Source organism: Kryptolebias marmoratus, linkage group LG20 (assembly GCF_001649575.2).
Source record: "Kryptolebias marmoratus isolate JLee-2015 linkage group LG20, ASM164957v2, whole genome shotgun sequence".
Taxonomy (NCBI): domain Eukaryota; kingdom Metazoa; phylum Chordata; class Actinopteri; order Cyprinodontiformes; family Rivulidae; genus Kryptolebias; species Kryptolebias marmoratus.
In genome coordinates this window covers 16703830-16722506 of record NC_051449.1, presented here as the reverse complement: position 1 = coordinate 16722506, position 18677 = coordinate 16703830, and the positions used below count along the sequence as shown (strand labels likewise).

The 18677-nt window shown below is 37.9% G+C and overlaps 1 protein-coding gene across 10 annotated transcripts in view; it reads left to right on the top strand.

Annotated features, from left to right (window-relative positions):
* Positions 1–18677, top strand: part of ctnnd2b (catenin (cadherin-associated protein), delta 2b) — a 160685-nt gene that overhangs the window by 40723 nt on the left and 101285 nt on the right. For 9 of the 10 annotated variants that reach the window (XM_017420860.3, XM_037982054.1, XM_037982053.1 and 6 more), the window contains exon 3: positions 16525–16637. In XM_017420860.3, the coding sequence (XP_017276349.1) occupies positions 16525–16637 (113 nt within the window). Of the gene's footprint in view, positions 1–13378; positions 13754–16524; positions 16638–18677 lie in introns of those variants that run through there. The other variant, XM_017420866.3, reaches the window with a different exon arrangement.

Here is an 18677-nt window from a genome sequence, read left to right as displayed (position 1 = left end):
TACAAGGACAGGAAAGTTGAGAAGCCAGCCGAAAGAAACCCATTTTAATGTCGTAGGAGGAGGGAGGAGCTTCCTGGGAGGTCTGATCCGAGTGTCTTGTGGACGATGAAAGGTGTGTGCGAAAACGAAAGTCTCGCAACCACTTGACCTTGAGCCGACTTCTTGACTCCTTATGTAGCATGAAGGCGCCTTTAAGAGTAAAGGGGTAAACTGTGCGAGTAATGTGGATTTATGGTTTTAATAGTGGAAAATAAATGATGCATGTTTGAAGCTTTCTATATGAGTGTAGTACTGTTTCCTAATAAAAGTGGAAGTGGAAAAATAACATATTCAGAAGCCAAAGATGGCACTTTACTGTGTTGGGCGTGGCCAAAATAATGGATTCTTCATGTATTTAACACAGACCATCATCTGAGTTTTCCACAAGTTTCAGGATGTCCATTTCTAGTCAAAGTAGGTCACGAAGACTTAAACACAGACATGCAGGTCTGGTACACGCACATTTACGGATGAGCTAGGGCGCAATAATGGACTTTTGATCTGAATCTGTGAATAGGAAGGACTGAGAGAGGAAAACAGAAGTGGAGGGAGAGTCCATCGTTCGACGAGGGTAAAAACAACAACAAAAAAAAAAACGTACTTGCCTACTCACTCCTCCACCTCAGTCCTCTGCAAGCTGTTACGTTCCATGCCCCTGCACCACGGTGAAGTTATTATTACTTGTCCGAGGCAGCCATTTGTCACTTCCTTTAATACTTGTTTTCACAGGCTCTAATTTTTCAGTGTGTTTGTGCTGGTGTCAGTTTTTTTTTAGCAGTCTATAAAAGAAAACAGGCGTGCATTTCTTCTGCATTGTTTTAGGCCGGGTGTTCAAACACACGCAAGCGCACAGCATCGCTTTTTGATCATAAAAGCAAGGTCGGACTTTACTACTTTGGTGAACAAAAGAAAAGAAGCCGGCGTCGCACTTGGATACGCAGATATGTGGTCTGCAGACACACATGTGCTGCAAATGGTGCCGATCAGCCCCTTTTTGCCTGTGCTGACTCACACCAGGAGATCCCTGCTGCCATTTTTCTTTTTCCTTTTTTTTCCTCCTTTCGTTTCCTTCAACCCACGAGATTGATTAGCCATTCAACATTGTCTTTATCACATCTGTCAGCTTTTGTCTTCACGTCGTTTATCATCTTTCTTGTCACCGAATCTGATATTGGAGGAAGCTCAGTGTGAAGTCTGAAAGAGTTTTATTCCAGTGTGAGACATATTTGAAAAAATCTGACAGATTGGCTTATTGGATGGCAGACGGAGTGAAAGTGGAATTGATTAGCTTCTGCTTGTACCTCGGTAACTCGACAATTCAGCCAGTTCAGAAACATCAAAATCTACTTACACTGGTTCCATCCGATCAGACGACAGAGATTTATAATAGGCCTGGAGCGGTACGGTTAAATATACTGTGTTGGGTAGTTTTGTGGTTTTCTTTTCTTTTCTAAAAAAAAAATTTCATTGGAGACTTAAAATTCAGGAGGAGAAAATGAATGCCTGCTCTTGATTTACCCTGAGTGATAGATCGCTGCGAAAAGGAAAAGTTTGTTGAATGTAACCTTCCTTCGAGAAAAGCAGATGTAAAATCGGGAGTGCGTGAAGAGTTCAGACAGCTGTGTATATAGCGTTTATAATTCAAGTCAATAACTCGCTTCCCATTCTGAGCCAACGCCTTTGTCTAGTTGCTTTGTTTCTGGTTTGTTCACTTGTAAGATGATACTAGCCCTTAGCAAGGATTTTAGTCCTGTTTGAATTACATCCACAATGCAGACATATGTGTGCTCAGGATGGCAATATCAGTCACTTTATCGCTTTTGCTTTTATTGAAATACTTTCAGGACTGCTGAATTGATTTTCTAAATTATACACAGGCGTTTGTGCTCCCAGAGGAGGAAATCTGAAATGTGCTCGTCTCTGACTTTACATTTAGCACCACCTGCAGGCCAAATGGGCAATAGGTCTGTTCATAACTGTAGGTCATTCAGTGAGTTGCAAAAGTATTCACCCTATTTTTGTTCCCTTTCTCTCAACATGCAAAATGCATTTATTGTGAAACAAGCAGAGGCTTGCCATGGTTTTAGCTTCAAAACTCCACAATCTTGGTACATCTAGCCACTGGAGTTTTAGTTTATTTTTTATGTTCAAACTGCTCCACCTGATTCAAACTGTATGAGTGATGCTTCTGTGCACCAATCTTTAAATCATACAAGAGATTCTTAGTTGTTTTAAGGTCTGGGGTTTGACTGGGCCATTAAACCACTGGAGTGTTACTTCAGCTAGGTGTTTAGGGTCATTGTCCTGCTGGAAGGTGAACCTCCATCCCAGTCTCAAATCTCAGGAAGATTCCAACAGGCTTCCCGCTAGAATTTCTCTGTATTTTGCTCCATCCATCTTTCCTTCAGCTCTGACCAGTTCCCCATGAAAAATGTCTCCGCAGCATGATGCTGCCACCACCCTGCTTTACTGTAGGGATGGTGTTCTCAGCATGATGAGTGGTGCTAGGCTTGCTCCAGATATGGTGTATGGTCTTCGATGGCCTGAAAGTTCAATTTTAATTTATTCCCATCCGACCACACCGCCTACTTTCATGTGTTTGGGGAGTTTCCAATATGTGTGTTTGGCAAATTAAAAAGGATCTGAACCACTTCTTAGTTTTACTTTTTTTTTTTTTTTTTTAGAGTTAATTAAAGTAAATTGTTCTCACATTTACCTCTATTCTGCTGGAGTAATTTGTGAACGTTTATTACTCACAATGTAGTTGAAACTCCATCTAAATTCCACATTACAAGACAACAAAACAGAAACAATAGGGGGTATGCTGTAACTATTGCCATCATGTAACAAAATTGAGATTTTGAATCAAATGTTTCCACTCTAAACTAAAATGTTTCTCATTAGTGTATTGTCATCATGTGGCTTTTAGCCTGTTGACATTAATATTTAGTTAAAGGAACCCCTGAAGTTCTAACGCTCAGCTTTATGCACATGATTGTAATAGATCTCAATATTTGAAACATTTTTTTAGTCTACGTCTGTTCAAGCTGTGAGGACCGCATTGTTAGTGTTGCTTTTTGAGTCTTTTAGTTGCAGTTTGTAAAAATGAAGACGATTAGACTAACTCAATATTTATCTTGTACCAATGCGCTTTTAATCTAAATCAAATTTCCACAAAATGTAAAGGAACTTTCACAGCTGGCACAGCAAGCACAAATATATACATATGAAGGAAATTTTCTGACTAAAATCCCAGCTATTAATAAAAGCCAGCAACTAATACAGATATATGCAATTCACTGTTACACTCGCATGATCTTCACAGACAAATAATGAGTCACATTTTCAGTCCTTCAAGTATTTTTTTTTTCTCCTAATCAATAATCCAATTTTAGTTGCACTTTCCAGCAAAGATTCTGGACATCTGGCATTAAAATACATGAAGTGCTGCAAACTAACCACATGTTCATGCGGTGGAAGAAAGTAATAAATTTAAGCAAAAGAAGTAAAAAATAGTAAACTTTACTCTGGAGAACTGGTTTTGACAAGCTTTTAGGAACTGGGGCAGTTTCAGTTCGAACAAAAAAGACATTTGCACTGAAAGACAATGAGAATGTCTTAATTATACGTAGAAGGTGAGCTACACGCGTATTGTGTTTCGTGTTAAAGAAAGCAGCTGGGTGCTCCTGTCCTTTTAACACCAGAACTGGAAAACACTTTACATTACAGCTATAACCCTCATTTACATAAAGACAGCATGACCTCCCGCTGCGTTTCTATAAGCTACAACAGCGAGGCAGCATACAGTACATTACATAAAACGTTAGGCCAATTCTGTCTCATCAGAGAAGAAAAAATTCTATTACTTAGGCTTTCTAACGGCGATCAGATCAGAGTTTTTAAGGCAAATGAAGTAGTTTTTTTTTTCATCGTCACTCTTAGTGAATAATTAATGTGCATCATGATGCTGAGTGGAATAGTTCACACTAATTGACAGTGCAGCTGAAAACAGATTTTTTTCAGGCTTTAGAAGTCAAATGAATCAAAATTAAAAGCATGCAATTTACATTTAGTTTAGGTTAAAAGGCGTACACCTGTATTTTCTCTGCACATCTACTCAGGTTTACTTTGGTTTCTTGCTTCACACGAGAACATTTTCTCTGGTACTCTTTTAAACGTTTAAACGTGTTTATGTCTTTTCCGCCTTAAAAGAAGTAGCTATACCCCATGATGTTTGATCACTGATGTTCTATAACAAACTTCTGAAGCCTCCGCAGAACACTTTTTTTAATACTGAGATTAAATTACATATGGGTGGCATTTATTTACCAATTAGGTGATTTCCTGAAGGCAATCGGTTGCACTGGATTCTAGTCAGGGGTATCGGAGTAAAAGGGGCTGAATACAAATGCATGTCACACTTCTTAGATTTTCTTAGAAAATCACAATTATGTGCCATTTTGTGTTGGTCTGTCACATAAAATCCAAGTAAAATGTAACATGACAAAATGTGCTATAGTTCAATAAGTTTGACTACTTTTTTAAGGCACTGTACATATTTGACAAAACAGAACAAAACAAACAAAAAAAAACTAACATTTTTAGTACATTTTTAATGCAAACTGTAACTCTCAGTTCCCCTATTTGTTTCCACGATGAGAAAGAAGACACCCAGGGTTAGTATCTTTGTGAAAAGAACCAACCTTATGTTAATTACCTCCTCTCCTGACAATTCATTTGTGTCTTTTACGTAAGTCTTTGCGCAGCAGCCTTGCAATAATAAAGGGCATTTCCTCCCACTCTCCGCTACCCCCTTCATTTGTTTATTAAGGACTAAATAAGGACTCATTAAATTACCAAATATAGTTTTCTTCAAAGTTCTCCACATAGTTAGATAATCATAAGAAGTCATTTCACAGTGGATCAAATATTTCTTTCTTTCTTTTTTTTCACAACTTCTTACATGAGGGGGCATGCAGAAAAGGGAAGAGCAGAACATTAGCGGGGAGGGGGGTAATTTGTGGAGGAATCATGTGTGTGTTTTCTCTCTCAAGTCTCTCTTTCCTGCTGAAGGAAGACTCCAGGGCACCATAATATAAATAGGCCAGTATCTCTCATTTGAGTCCGGTCTCACTCCCAGCTCATCACTCTTTGGTGCTTTGTCAGGACCCTCTGGCGTGTGTGACATATAGGTTTCACTTTTACACCATCACTGTATTCAGCTACAGGGTAATAATTATGAGAATGTTTAATTTGCATAAAAGTATGACCTAGTTTTCGGAGCAAAAAGTGAGAATGAGCAAAAATGAATGCATAACGATGGGAAATGGACTCGAGCCCAGAACTCCATTGCTTATTTTAACCCCCAGCCACTGGAAACCCAGAGTTCGTCCCTTGTTTAGAAGGCAAACCACATATGTCTTTGGTGTTAAATCATACTGATGAGCATGGCCCAGATGGCACTTTATTTCGGAGATGTTTTCAGCTAAACAGTTCATCAGTTCAGTCATTCGTAGAAAAACGTGGACAGTGTTGAATTTAATATTACTTGACAATTATAATAGTTTTCTCCTAAATTCAAATGAGCTGACAAATTTTGCAAGTGAAGCTGCCATTTGTTCAGCCAGTTTCTACTTTTCGTTTTGATGATTTTAGCTAAAATCATCCTAAAATCCCCTCTGCACCGGTTGCAGCTGTCTGTCACTGGAAATCTACCAACACTGTCCTCCGGGTTATTGAGCAAACAGAAAAAGAAGTTCAGCACATCTTCTGTTTTTGTTATTGCTCCCTAACGTTTCTCTCTTTTTTTTGTTTTTTTCCACACCTTGAAACACAAAAGTGCTGCCATGATCCTGGACTCTTTGTGTTTTGTCTGGTAGATTTGTGGGTTTTTAGGTTGTTTTGTTGGTTGTCGGGGATTTAGTTTTTTATTAATTTTTTTTGCCATGTTGTTCCTTGTGTTTTCTTTTCATCTATCCTTGTTCCCACATTCATTAAGCTCTGCTGTCACCACCTGCCTCATCACTCCCTGTCTACTTTTGTCTGTGTGCTTCTTGTGATTTTTAGTGTTTTGCTGCCATTTTGTTTTTGTGTGTGTGTATTTTTAGTTTCCCTTTTGTAAATATCTGCTGTCATGTCTGCCTTCTGATTTTTTTTTATTGTTAAATCGTTTCATTTCTTCAGGTCCTTGTGTGAGTCTGCATCCTTGGGTCCTATTAGCAAATTGTGACAAATGCACTATATGAAAGGTCAAGTTTTAGTTTTGTCTACAAGACCTCAATTTAATATAAACTGCAGCAGTGCTGAACATTTGTGAGGAAGAAACTGATTCACTGTCAGAGGTGTTAGATTGTTGAATTATTCATTTAATTTGGTATGCCAAATTACAGCTTGATAATCATAACAATAAAACTATCAAATACTTGTTTTCTAATATTTGTTGATACCATTTATTTCCTTTTTCTGTATAATGATGTATTATAGTTTTGTTTTTCATTTCATTTAATTTTATTATTCTTCTGTTTCTTGCTGAGTTAGCTGTAGACATCCCTCTGTAAATAACCCATGTTTTATTTCTGTAGCCTCTCATACATATAGTCCATCTCTGACTTCATTACTAAACCTTACATATATCACAAATACGTAACTAACTATACGTATTCTTTACCAAACCTCCAGATTAAAGATATGTTATTGATGGTGCAAATAAAAACATGGGAAATAAATTTTGTTTAAGTGCTTAGAAATGATTTGTTCACAGACCAAAAAATTAAATAAAATCTGAACTTGAGCATGCTGAAAATCAACCAATTCTGATCACAAGCTGACCAACCAGTGCATTTCCAATCACAGTCCTGCAACAGATTTAACTTAGCTTTGAATAGATGTGTTAAGCCATGTGCTGTCATTATGAAAATGGAAGCTAAAAATCATCTTGTGAGTCTTTAGAATCGATTTCTGGTTAAACCGCTTTTGCTTTAATGTAAGTTGCTCACCTGGAGCATGAAATAAAAAGCTTTTTTTTTTAAAATAAATTCTGTAAAAATCAGTGTACGGGCTTACAGTCGTTTCCTCCACAGTCCTCTAACATGCAAGCGTAGTCTTTAATCTTTTTTTTTCTCTTTTACTCTTTTGAAAGGCATGTTTGTAAGATCTTTGAAACACAAAGCATCACCCTCTCTATTTCAAATATCCTGCAGCAAAAACCATCTTGCTAACAGTGGAAAAATAGTGTCTGAAGAATGAACTAGAAGCACTCAGAGGGTGCAAACCTCCATCAAGACCACAGTCTGATTAAAAAATAACGTGATCCAGATCATAAACTGGATCACAATCAAAATTTAACCAATTGGTTTTTGTGACAACCCCAACATTTCCTGAAGATTTCATTCAAACCTTTTTAGTTTTTACCTGATCTTTGCTAACAGACAGACAAACGGACCAACAAACACAACAGGAAACAGAACTACCTTGGTGGAGGACACAAAAGGGTCACATGTAGGAGCAGAGAGAAGTTTTTAAGAAAGGGATTACCTATGATGTTGACCTTTGACCCTATGAAACTTGAAATCATCAGGCATGATCTTTGATCCATGAGGAGTCCAGATATGCAGTTTGACATTCCTACATTACACTGCTGCAGGGTTAGATCACTAGGTCAACTGTGGTGTTGAACTTTGACCCCATGACCTTCACCATAATCATGATTACCCTTGACCTAAGCGGTATCCTACTGTGAAGTTTAATTTTCCTCCATTATATGGTTGCATAGTTAGAGCACAAGGTCATTTGACCTTGACCCTGTCACCTTGAAATCAACAGAGATCACCCTTGACCCATGTGGTGTCCAGCTGTGGAGTTTAACATTCCTGTTATACAGTTGCAGAGACCTGATCCGTGACCTTGTCATTTGACCTTAACCTTTGACCAGATCACCACCAAAATGTAATCACTTGTTCCTTGTACCACGTTTGACAGTTCCTGAAAATTTCGTGAAAATCTGTTCATAACTTTTTGATTAATCTTGTGGACAGCCAGCCAGCCAGCAAGCGAAACAAACAGGCAGGCGCTACCGACAAGATAAACTTCTCGGTGAAGGTAATTACTGCACATAGACAACAGGCATTTTAGGCCAGATATGTATGAATATTTGTTCAAATGCAGTTTTTTTTGGTCTAGTTCAGAGTAGTTGGAGACACAGACAAGTGATGGATGATTGTGTGTGTATGTGTGTTGAGTCTAGCACTCCAGCCATAACTTGTGGTGTGCTGTATTATGCAGAGGGACGAGCAGATGGCTGACACTGCAAAGGATGGGATACCAAACTAGATATTTGACGAGCATAAGTCTAGCTGTGGATGCTGATTATTTCATTGCATGCAAATGATGACAGGCGGAGATGTAGCAACATGGCCTGGGCTGGGATTTCAGCTCAGTCATTAAAGCGTATGGAGAATTTCTTTTTTTCCAGCACAAAAATATGACTTGCTTTGGTTTTCTCGGTTTGGTCTGGAGTTTAACTTCAACTTTAACTTAAATTCAAGATTGACAAGTTTAATGCAGGATTGAAAATACATGAATACACCTATACCAGTAATTACATGTGAGGATTAACTGATTGATATCGATTCATTGCATGTGCATGATACAATTGGATTGGTTGAGCAGCCTTTGCCGATGTAGTTTTGGGAATAAATCGAGATGCATCAGTCTGTCAATCACATCTTTGTTAAGTTCAAATCAGACCCATTCACTGACTAGATGAAAAGCCTGCAGTCATGTTTGTTTCGATGGAAAATAGCAGAAAAGTGGAGTGTACAGATTCCTGTATTCACCAGGTTTTATTTATATTGTCGAACATACGTTTTGCTGCTCACCGTTGAGTTACTAAAAAGTGTTAAACACATCTGCTGCCTGGCAATTTTTAATTTTCCACCAGGACTTATTTTAAGTGTGTATTGTTTGTCAGGTTTTATGAAAGTGTTTTGTAATCTCAAGACAGGCCCTGTTTGTCAGTGGTTATTTTTTATTAGGCACTAAAACGTACTCTAAGTAACAGACATAGGATCATTCCTTTGTTTTGCTGTGTTGTATTGTGTTGAATCCCAATGTGTAAAATCAGAACTCATATTGAACTGAGTTGAATTGTGACTAAGGGTGAATCATATCATGATTAAAGGATAAGTTGTATCAAGACTGTTAATATAGTAGACGTCGGAGCGGAACCAGGAAGTTGAAGCTGGAACATGACCAGCTTTACTGTCAGGTGGTTCCAGTACAAGTTTTAAGTCCCTCTCTATGCAAACAAACTTGTCCTTCCTAAACAATTTTTAAAAAATCATCTCAGATAATTTTTTTCAGGGGGTCACTTGCTCTCTGTGTAGTTCTTGGCTTGCACCTGTATGTGAAAATGATCATTTTTTTTAAACATGTCTAGTGGTAATCAGTTGTTTCATGCTAAAAATAAAGGTCATGTAACACCATGATTGAGTGGGGGAGAGTAGGTAAGTAGGTAAGATGGACCCAAAACAGTACAACATGACAGCTTCTGTAAATCAGATCCTGCTGGCTTCAATGCCCAACAGCTAGAGAAAGAATGGACAGTTGGTCTATTAGTATAGATTAAAGCTCTCATGGATCTTTAATGAATTGTATTGTTGACAGTGTATAGTGATATGTATTGGCCACTGACCAGAGAACTGCAGCCGTAGTGGTCAGTGTTGAATTTTATCAAGCAAATGAACATCAAATATCAGAACGTCTCCTTCATTACAATATTACAATAGATCTGGTTTATTCAAGCTACTTTTGCAACAAAAGGTAATCAGTTCACTGTCATTTGATCAAAGTGGTTTATAAAAGTAAGAATAGGGAACTAATTTGGTCTAAAATTAATTATTTCAACTTCAGACAGGACTGTTCTTGACTTAAGTCAGCTCCAAAACAATTTTCAGTAAAAGTTAAGCCTAAACTCTTGGTAATAAAATTGGCTCAGAATTAGTAAAGTGCACAAGACCCCATTAACCGTTTTCTACATCGGTACTAATGAGAAGAAAAAAAGAAAAATTTGTTCAAATTCTTTCTTTGAATCATATCTTTTGAAGCTCATTGCTGCTTCTTTGGACTTAAGTGCAATTTTGTTTTGTTTTTTGAGCCAGACACAGAGTGCTTTGGGTGATTGGAAAACCTTCCAGGAAAAATAATCTAACAAGATAATTTATTTTGGAAGTATAGTTATTATTATATGCTCTCTGGGTGTCAAGGCCTTGAGCTTTCAGGATTTTTAGTTTATTTTGCTCTCCAGTTTCACCTTGATGCTGTATGAATCTTTTTTATTTTATTTTAGCAGAAGCTCAACAAAGATAAAACGTCTTGAATTTTTTTTTTTTTTTTCTGCTAGTAATTGAATTCCCTTAGCATTTGCTGAAAATCAGTTTCACAGAACAAAAACGAGTCAACCAGCACAATTAAACAAGTTATCACAAAACAGGACTAATTTGTCTTCTTTGGGATGCGCGCCTGTACAGTTTCTGAAGGAGAAATAAATCGGCATGCATCTCTTGTCTCCATCTGTGTTGTTTTCTGTTTCATCGCCATTTGTACATCTTTCTTCCTGCTCCAGTGGTTTCAATCTTTCCATCACACCTTCTCGTATTTGTTTATTTCTCTCTGCCTCTGGGGCAGCTTTCTTACCAAATGAGTGTACTGTACCTAATCATTTCTAGTCCTGAAACAATAACGCCAGACGGCAGCGGTCTTAGCTCAAACAGCCACTGTGTGACATTTTCTCATGGAATAGGTCCCCTCATCTGAAACATGTAAATGCCAAGCAGACACCACAGGGCCCAATTAGACTACTTCATACCGCGAGAACGAGGGAGACGGCTGCAGCTATAGGACACAGACACATACACAATCCATCTTTATTCTCCTTATAACCCACTACTGTCTCAAATTTGACTTTAGTCATATCTTTAATTGTGTTTTTTAGGTCTTTTCTACTGCCTGTCTCCAGTGAAAGACCAGTGGAAATGATCTCTATTAATCAACTGACAAGCACTTGATTGCTGAGCTGTCTCATGAGGACATGGTTCCTTTTAGCCCTTTTCTCTAAATTGGTACAGAGGATACTGGGCACACATAGAGCACAGCATTCAATAAATATTAATGTAGGTTTTTTTCTGTTGATGTCATGTTTTAGCTGAACTCTATATTGCTTGAGGCTTCTTATGCTAATAAAATATTCAGAGAAGAATGAACTGAGTTGACCTCTCGAGATACTAGCAAAAAAACAGGTTTTGTCATTGTACTTAGTTATTTCATTATCTTCCCCAGACACCTAGGAAACAATCATTTCTCCAGAGCTGAAATTACAAGTTAATGAAATAATCACTCAATTTATTAGTTATTAGCTTGCAACAGCTAGATGACCTGTAAGGAGCCCAGCAGGTGCCAGGAAGTGAAATCAAACTAGAGGTAGTAAGAATTTGCTTCATCTGTTTAGGAAACTGTGTGCATGGATTTGCAATAAGACTGGTGTTTGTGTACAAGGTGTTGTATTTAGTTTTGTTTTCTGTATGGACAAGGAAACAAAAGTAAATTAGGGGTTACGGATGATCTACAAATTGCAACACTAGCAGTTAGAATACGTATTTGTTTTGCAATAATCAACTCATCAATTATTATCGCTGCTAATTGGTTTATTGTGGTAAAGCCATATTTCACTTAGCTGCCATTTAGTGTTGTAAATTGTGGTCAAATTAAAAAAACATATAATTACAGCGCTCCAGTCAGTGAAATGGAATAAATGTAGTGCTGCCCAGTTGGTCACCCTGCTCTGGTGAACCCCTTCCTAAATTATCAGACACTCAGCCAGAGCCAATTATGGGACAGCAAGTGTTGTGCAGATACAGGTCGGAAGTCACGTAAACTGACCTAATAAAGATTTGAATAAAGAAATGACTGGAGAGTAGAGTTTTGCATGTGCAAAGTTCATTTGTTGGCATGTGGTGGTGGATTTTGTTCTTGTCCTTCAGAGATACAGAAAGTGAACAGGGAATATAAGGAAAAGAAAGAAGGAAGGAAAGAAAGAAAAACGTTTTTTAATGCATTAGGAGGTATCTGACACCTACTGGGAAGTCATGGATTCTGGTTTTCAGGCAGACAGTTTCTGGGTAAGAAGACGTTCAGTTGTTTTTGTGTGAAGTTGTTTTATCGCTGATAATGTTCAGTTTTATTATTGGATAAAGTAGCAAAGAGAAGCAGGTGATCTGATCTGAACAATCCTTACCCAACATTTTTGTGTCATAATGACACAAATATGCTGTGTTTAATATCACTACAGAACAGTAAAAGCAATGAAACATTCATTTTGCACCTTTGAAATAACAGAACTGTTAAAAGCTTTCTGCAAAAATAATGTTGTATTTGATAAATGATAAATGTATTGTTTAAAAGTTGCTTAAAAACACACACACACAGGTGGCCTGCACTCAGGTGTTGTGATTAGCACAGAAAGAGAGTCTCTGGTTTGAATCTTGGCTCGCCTGCATCTTCCTGTTTGGAGTTGGCATGTTCTTCCTGTCCACGCATGGAATTATTTTGGATTTCAAACCGCAGTCCAATTTCATGCATGTTAGGTCAGCTGGTCATTTCAAATTATACTTAGATGTGTTTCTACATAATAGTTTGCTCCATGTGGTCCTGTGATGTGCTGGCAACATGACCAGGGTGTGCCCCTGCTCCTGTTTGTTGGCTGTTGAGATAGGCGTATCTGACAAATACTCTCTGCATCAGCAGATATTCAGTCACCAAAGACTTGAATTGATTTTGCTTTGCTTTTAGACAACAGCTCAATTACTCACATGAAACTTTGACAGAATGAGAGTTCTTGGTGCTCGTGCTCCATCGGAGTGTTGGCTGTCTGTGCATACGTGCGTTCTTTGTGTAACTTATTTCATCTAAAGTGCCCTCCACATCTTCCATCTCAGGCCATAGGGTTTTGGGGGCAGAAATCTGTGTGAGTGTGTCGGCATGAGTCTACTGTTCTGAGTGTGTATGGGCTTCCATCCACCCTGCTCTAGATCCATATTCACTCTTTCTTGCCTCCCCCTCCTTTCCTGAGAATCCCTCCTTGTTTGTCAGTGGTGGTGGATACGGTGAGGAAGGATGGAGGGAGGTGGTTGAGTTGAGTGTGTGTGTGTGAGAGTGTGTGTTGGGGGGGGCAGATGGTCTGGTCAGAGACAGAAACGAGAAAAGGAGGTAGAGTGAGAGGCAGAGAGTGATGGTCGAGCGGCAGGCTCTTTTTTTTTTTTTTTTTTTTGGCAGGGCCAGCCGGTGGGAGGGCCCATTGTGATGCAACGTTGCATAAATAATGCTTCTAAATGCTCCGTTGCCATGGGGACCTTTGTGGCTGGGTGAACAGCGAGTGTGTGTGTGTGTGCTTGTGCATAGCCCCTGAGTAAGGAGAGAGAAAGAGAGGCAGAGAAGGGGGGGCTGAGTTGCAGTCAGCTCAAGTGACACTTGTGGTCTCCCAGTCTCTATGTCTTTCTTTCTTTATCTTTCTCTATCGCTTGCTGTGTCCTGACGCAGGACAGATGAGTGTTTGGAGGAGAGTGAGGGACCATTGCTGTTTATGTTTTAACCAGATGGACGCTCCAAGAAGTGGAATACTTCATGAACTTCTCTGCTTTTATGAAGTATGGTCCATGTGAAGGTATGTGTCCTCACAGCTCGTATTCCTCCGTATGTATCTGTCTTGATTTTGCCTGTCCTGATTGGGACTTTGTGGAGATGAATTCCATCACGTCTCTCCTTCCTCTCCCTCTGCAGTAACAGGTGTCTTCCAGTCAGTTGTGAATTGGAGGGAGCAGAGATCGCAGGGGCATGGTGGGAAGCGGCCGCCTTTGTTCTGCTGCTTTTAAGACTTAAATCTGAATTTTAAGCGGCTGCCATCAAGCTAGTTAGTATTTTCTCTCAGCTAACTTAGAAAAGAAGTGGATTTCCTTGTTATTGGTCTTTACATTGGCTGATTAGGGAGTTCATATTGATTTGGTTGCATAAAAAGTCAGACCTATCAGGGAAAAAAAACATGCCGTTTTCCTGCATGCAGCTGTGTTTGAGATGGGAAAAGGAGTGCCTTTGGTTTGTATCGACTTCAGAGGATCGCAGCTTTGTAGTGATGTGAATAGACACTGAAATCAACAATGTTCTCCTTGTGTGAAATTTGCAGCTGGCTAAAATGTCAATAAATACTGTTATAATTGATTAGAGGCACCAAGTACTTCTCAGGGTGTTAGAATGTGTCTCTGAATTTAGTTTTATTCAAAATGCAATTTATTATCAGCTCAAAAACCAACCATAAATAACAATATGTAAGCATATTATAGTTTCAGTATAGTTCAAAGACAAGACTTTACATGTTGCTTCATTCTACAGCTGCAAGCACACATTTTCCATGTGTTTGATGATCACATTATTGCAGAGCCCATGCGTTTACCTTGTATGCGTGTGTTTTTGTACGAGAGACTTCTACACACCTTGGTTCAACATGTTCAGTTCATGTTGATGAGGGGAAAATGGTGCACAATTTACTGCGAGACTCGCAATGTGATTTGTGAACTTATTACGTTAATGAGTCATTATAATCAAATTGTGTTATTATGGAGGGAAGCCTCAAGTTGCCTCAGGCATTATCAGCATTTAAGCTCCCGCAGACCAGCAGTCCATTAGCAGTCTTAGTCAGAAATTATGCACCGAGTAAGCATTATATGTCGGACTAATGTTCACTTTTATTTTACTGTTTTTACATTGAGGTTGTTTTCAAAAGTTGGGTTGTTTGTCTGACCCAGTCGTTGTCAGGGGGCTTCTTTTATTTACTGTTATTGCTCACTGCCATGAAAGGCAGGCGATCATGTAATTGCCTGTATGTGTGTGTTTGTTTGTCTGTCTGTTAGCACAATATCTTATGAACCACTGGATGAATTTTAACAACTCTCTCACCAGGTACATCTAGAACTGTTCAACTGTTTGAAGTCAGCCCGATTCAAGATGGCCGCCACAGCTAACTGATCTTAGAAATCAATAAATTTTAGCCCAGTATTTGTAAACTTGATCGAGTTGTGGCCATTTTTGTGTTGGATAATATTGATTAGTCCTTACTGATTGACTCCTAAAGTTAATCAGCTGTAGATATACATCCAAATATTTATTCCTGCGAGTTTCATTTAATTTTGTCCAATGGTTCATAAAGATATTTGCTGACAGACAGATAAATGAACGCGCAGATATGGGTAAAACCGTTATGGTTCACCTTTTACCTTCCAGCGGCGGACGACAATCATACCCTAGAAACCAGTCTGTTCTCTTCTCTATTTAAAACAATTCACTGACTGATTTAATTCACTTGTTGTTTGCTTTTTTGTTTTCAATTATCACTATTTTTCGGGGGCCCTAAATGAAAAAAACCCCCAACAAAAAAACAAAACAAAATCAATTATGTTTAATTAGTTTAATGGTTCTCAGCAGAACAAAACTATAATTAGAGGCTAGTTTGCTCACTTGTATCAACCGATGAGTGTCTTTTACTCCGAAATTAGGCACAAAAATACCACAAACAAAATAATTTTACTTTTTCAAATATATATAAATATATATTCTTTCTGCCACATACACTGCACTGGAAATGTGACACATTTGACCAAACTTCAAAGTTCAAGAAATAACTGGCATAAACTGTCATTAGTATTTTTGTACATATTTAATAAGAAGCATTTACACACCCTGACAGGAAAGAAATACTTTAATGGAATTATATGTAGACTAAAGTATTTGTACAGGTTATAGGGGGAGAAAAAGAAAACATTTATTTTGTGTTTCTACATCATTTTCTTTAATTAAACCTTGAATGAAGCGTTCTGTTATTTTTCGCACTGAGTTTAGGGCAAACAGCTAAGAGAGACTCTTGTGTCTCATCACCTCCCCAGTTTGTGGTTGTTTTTCTCTCTTTGTGGTAAATGAACCTTCTTCCTTACATTTTACCGACTCCACAGTGGGCTATACTGCACATACAGATCGAGTCATTTCCAGGCAGAAAGACCGGACAGCGTTCTCCGCTCACTGCATATCAGACAGCTCATTTTAACAGCAAGATCAAAATCCATGCAGCATCACAACTTCAGATGGTTTCACCTGAATCTGTCGCTTTAAAGTCAAACACACACTCCCCTCGCTTCTATGTGATGGCTTCAGTTTGGTCTTACAAATATGAATATCTGCCGGCGTGAAACTGGCGGACCTGATGATATCTGGTTGTGTTTTTTTAAATTTTTTTATTTCCCATCACATGCCGCAAATCGTCAGTTTCACAACAATGAAAAACGTGTCGGAGACAATGAAGCGGTATGAACGTCAAGGATGACTTTAAAAGTGACAGTAAATATATGGACAGACTGTTTTGACACGTTCTCTCTCCGATTCTGTCTCCAGGAGTTGCAGTTTGAACGTCTGACCAGGGAGCTGGAAGCCGAACGACAGATTGTTGCCAGTCAGCTGGAGAGATGCAAGCTTGGCTCTGAGACTGGAAGCATGACTAGCATCAGGTGTGTGTGTGTGTGTGTGTTTCTACCACCTGTCATGCCCTCTTTTGTATATTTTACCTGTGTGTGTCAGCTATGCTCTTGCAGGTGACTGACTTTATAGCCCGTCACGCTTCTCGACGTGTGTTGGTTCAAAAACCGACTTCCTGAATTTGTGTTCATTTTTCTGCAAATGCCCACTTGTAGCTTAGTTACTTCATAAAGCTGTAACATGTATTCATTTTTACCTTTTATTCCCTTTAGTTGCAGCTCACTTCCACGTCCATTTATTTTTTTCCATGCCAGTTACTGAACCTGTGTTTTCGGCCCAATTACGCAGTCTATGAATGACTTAAATTATTTACAAGTTTTGATTTTCCTGATATTTTTCCCATTTTCAGACCTGGGAAAACATAACAGAGAGCAATGTCCCTGATAGTTAAACATAATTCACAAACGTGCTGCTTAAGAATATTTCCAAAAGATGTAATCAGAATATTGACTACATTCAAACAGACTCCATTGTGGCTTTTAATTCAGACATTCTGATCCTTTGTCCTTTTTAATCCCGTCCGGCTGTTGTCACATATGGTATCTCTACCAAATGCCTCACAGTAAAAGCTCTTTTAAACATGATTGTTTTGTTAAACACAAAATGATTTTATTTTGAAATAAAAGTCTAATAAACAAAATGCAAAAACTTAAAAAGGGCAAACAGGTGTGGATCCAGACAAAGGTGCTGAAATGGAACCTGATGAAACACCTCTGGTTCACAAGAGACCATACAGTACTGTTTATTAAAAAGGCTAAAAACTTCTATAATTACACTTAAATCTTTAAATTACTTGGATAAGGAAGAAAATTTTGTCAGATTAAGATATTCATCTCTGGGACACTTGGTATAATTATACCAATATATAGTAAACACTTAGATTTAGCAGAACAAACACTTTTTAAATACAATAAAATTACAGCAATGTGCATCCTATTTACCTTGTTACACATTCAGAGATCACAAATAAACTTTAATGTACATTTTGATTTGTACATCTGGTTATGTATTCTTGACCAAACTACTCTTTAATAATCTTTAATCTTTACCTGCTAAACCACAGATCTACTGTATGTGAAAGTCTGAAGTTCAGAATTTTCATTTTGAATTAAAGAGAGACTTTATGGTAGCTACACTCTTCTTTGAAAGTATTCTTGAGCAATAGTTTTCAAGATGCTCTAAAAGTCTTTCAAAGCTTTTCAATAGACATTGGTTACTTTTCCACTTATTTTCAGTCCAATCTTGCTTGCTTGTTAAGCAGAAGAGACCAACTTACACAATATTTGACAATATTGCAGCTAAAATTGGTGCTGTGTCAACAAACACCAGATTTTAAACAAACGCTACAAATTTAAGAAAGATTTTTTAGCACTTTTTCTGCAGCCTGGCACAAAAAACTAACAACTTGTTTCCATTACTTTAGCTCTGTAAGAAAATAATCCCAAACATTTTGACGGGCATAAACCAGTTTACAGAAAACGTGATTCCCTAAGAGCTATTGGCTAAAACCTTTAAATTTATTTGGTTTATGATCAGCTGAAGGATGATACCTCTCTCAGGTCCTGTGTTGGGTCTTTATTGGATCTTTTTTTACCTGTTTTCTCAACAAATGGTTGGATTTTAACATGTCCATGACTGTTCTAGTTTCCAAAAAAATAGTATAAACTGATATACTGTACATCCACCAAGACACAGCAAGTTTAGATAAAAAAAGAAATAAAAGGTTAAGGCCAACAGTTATTTAAATTGTTGATCTTCAGGAATTTTAGGAGCTTTGAAGAGTGAATATTTGAACATTCTTTGAGTGTTTCTATCGGCCTACTTTGTAAATCTAAAAATAAATGAATACATTTAAAATATTTTTTTTATTTTTTCCATTTTTTTTGTTGCTAAATTGTCTATGTCTAAATACAAAACTTGTTCATTTGTTTAGTTTTTTTGTTTTAGGGATTCATTGGTCACATTTGATCGGGATAACCATAAAGTTTAGATTGAGCCAAAAAAAAAAGAGT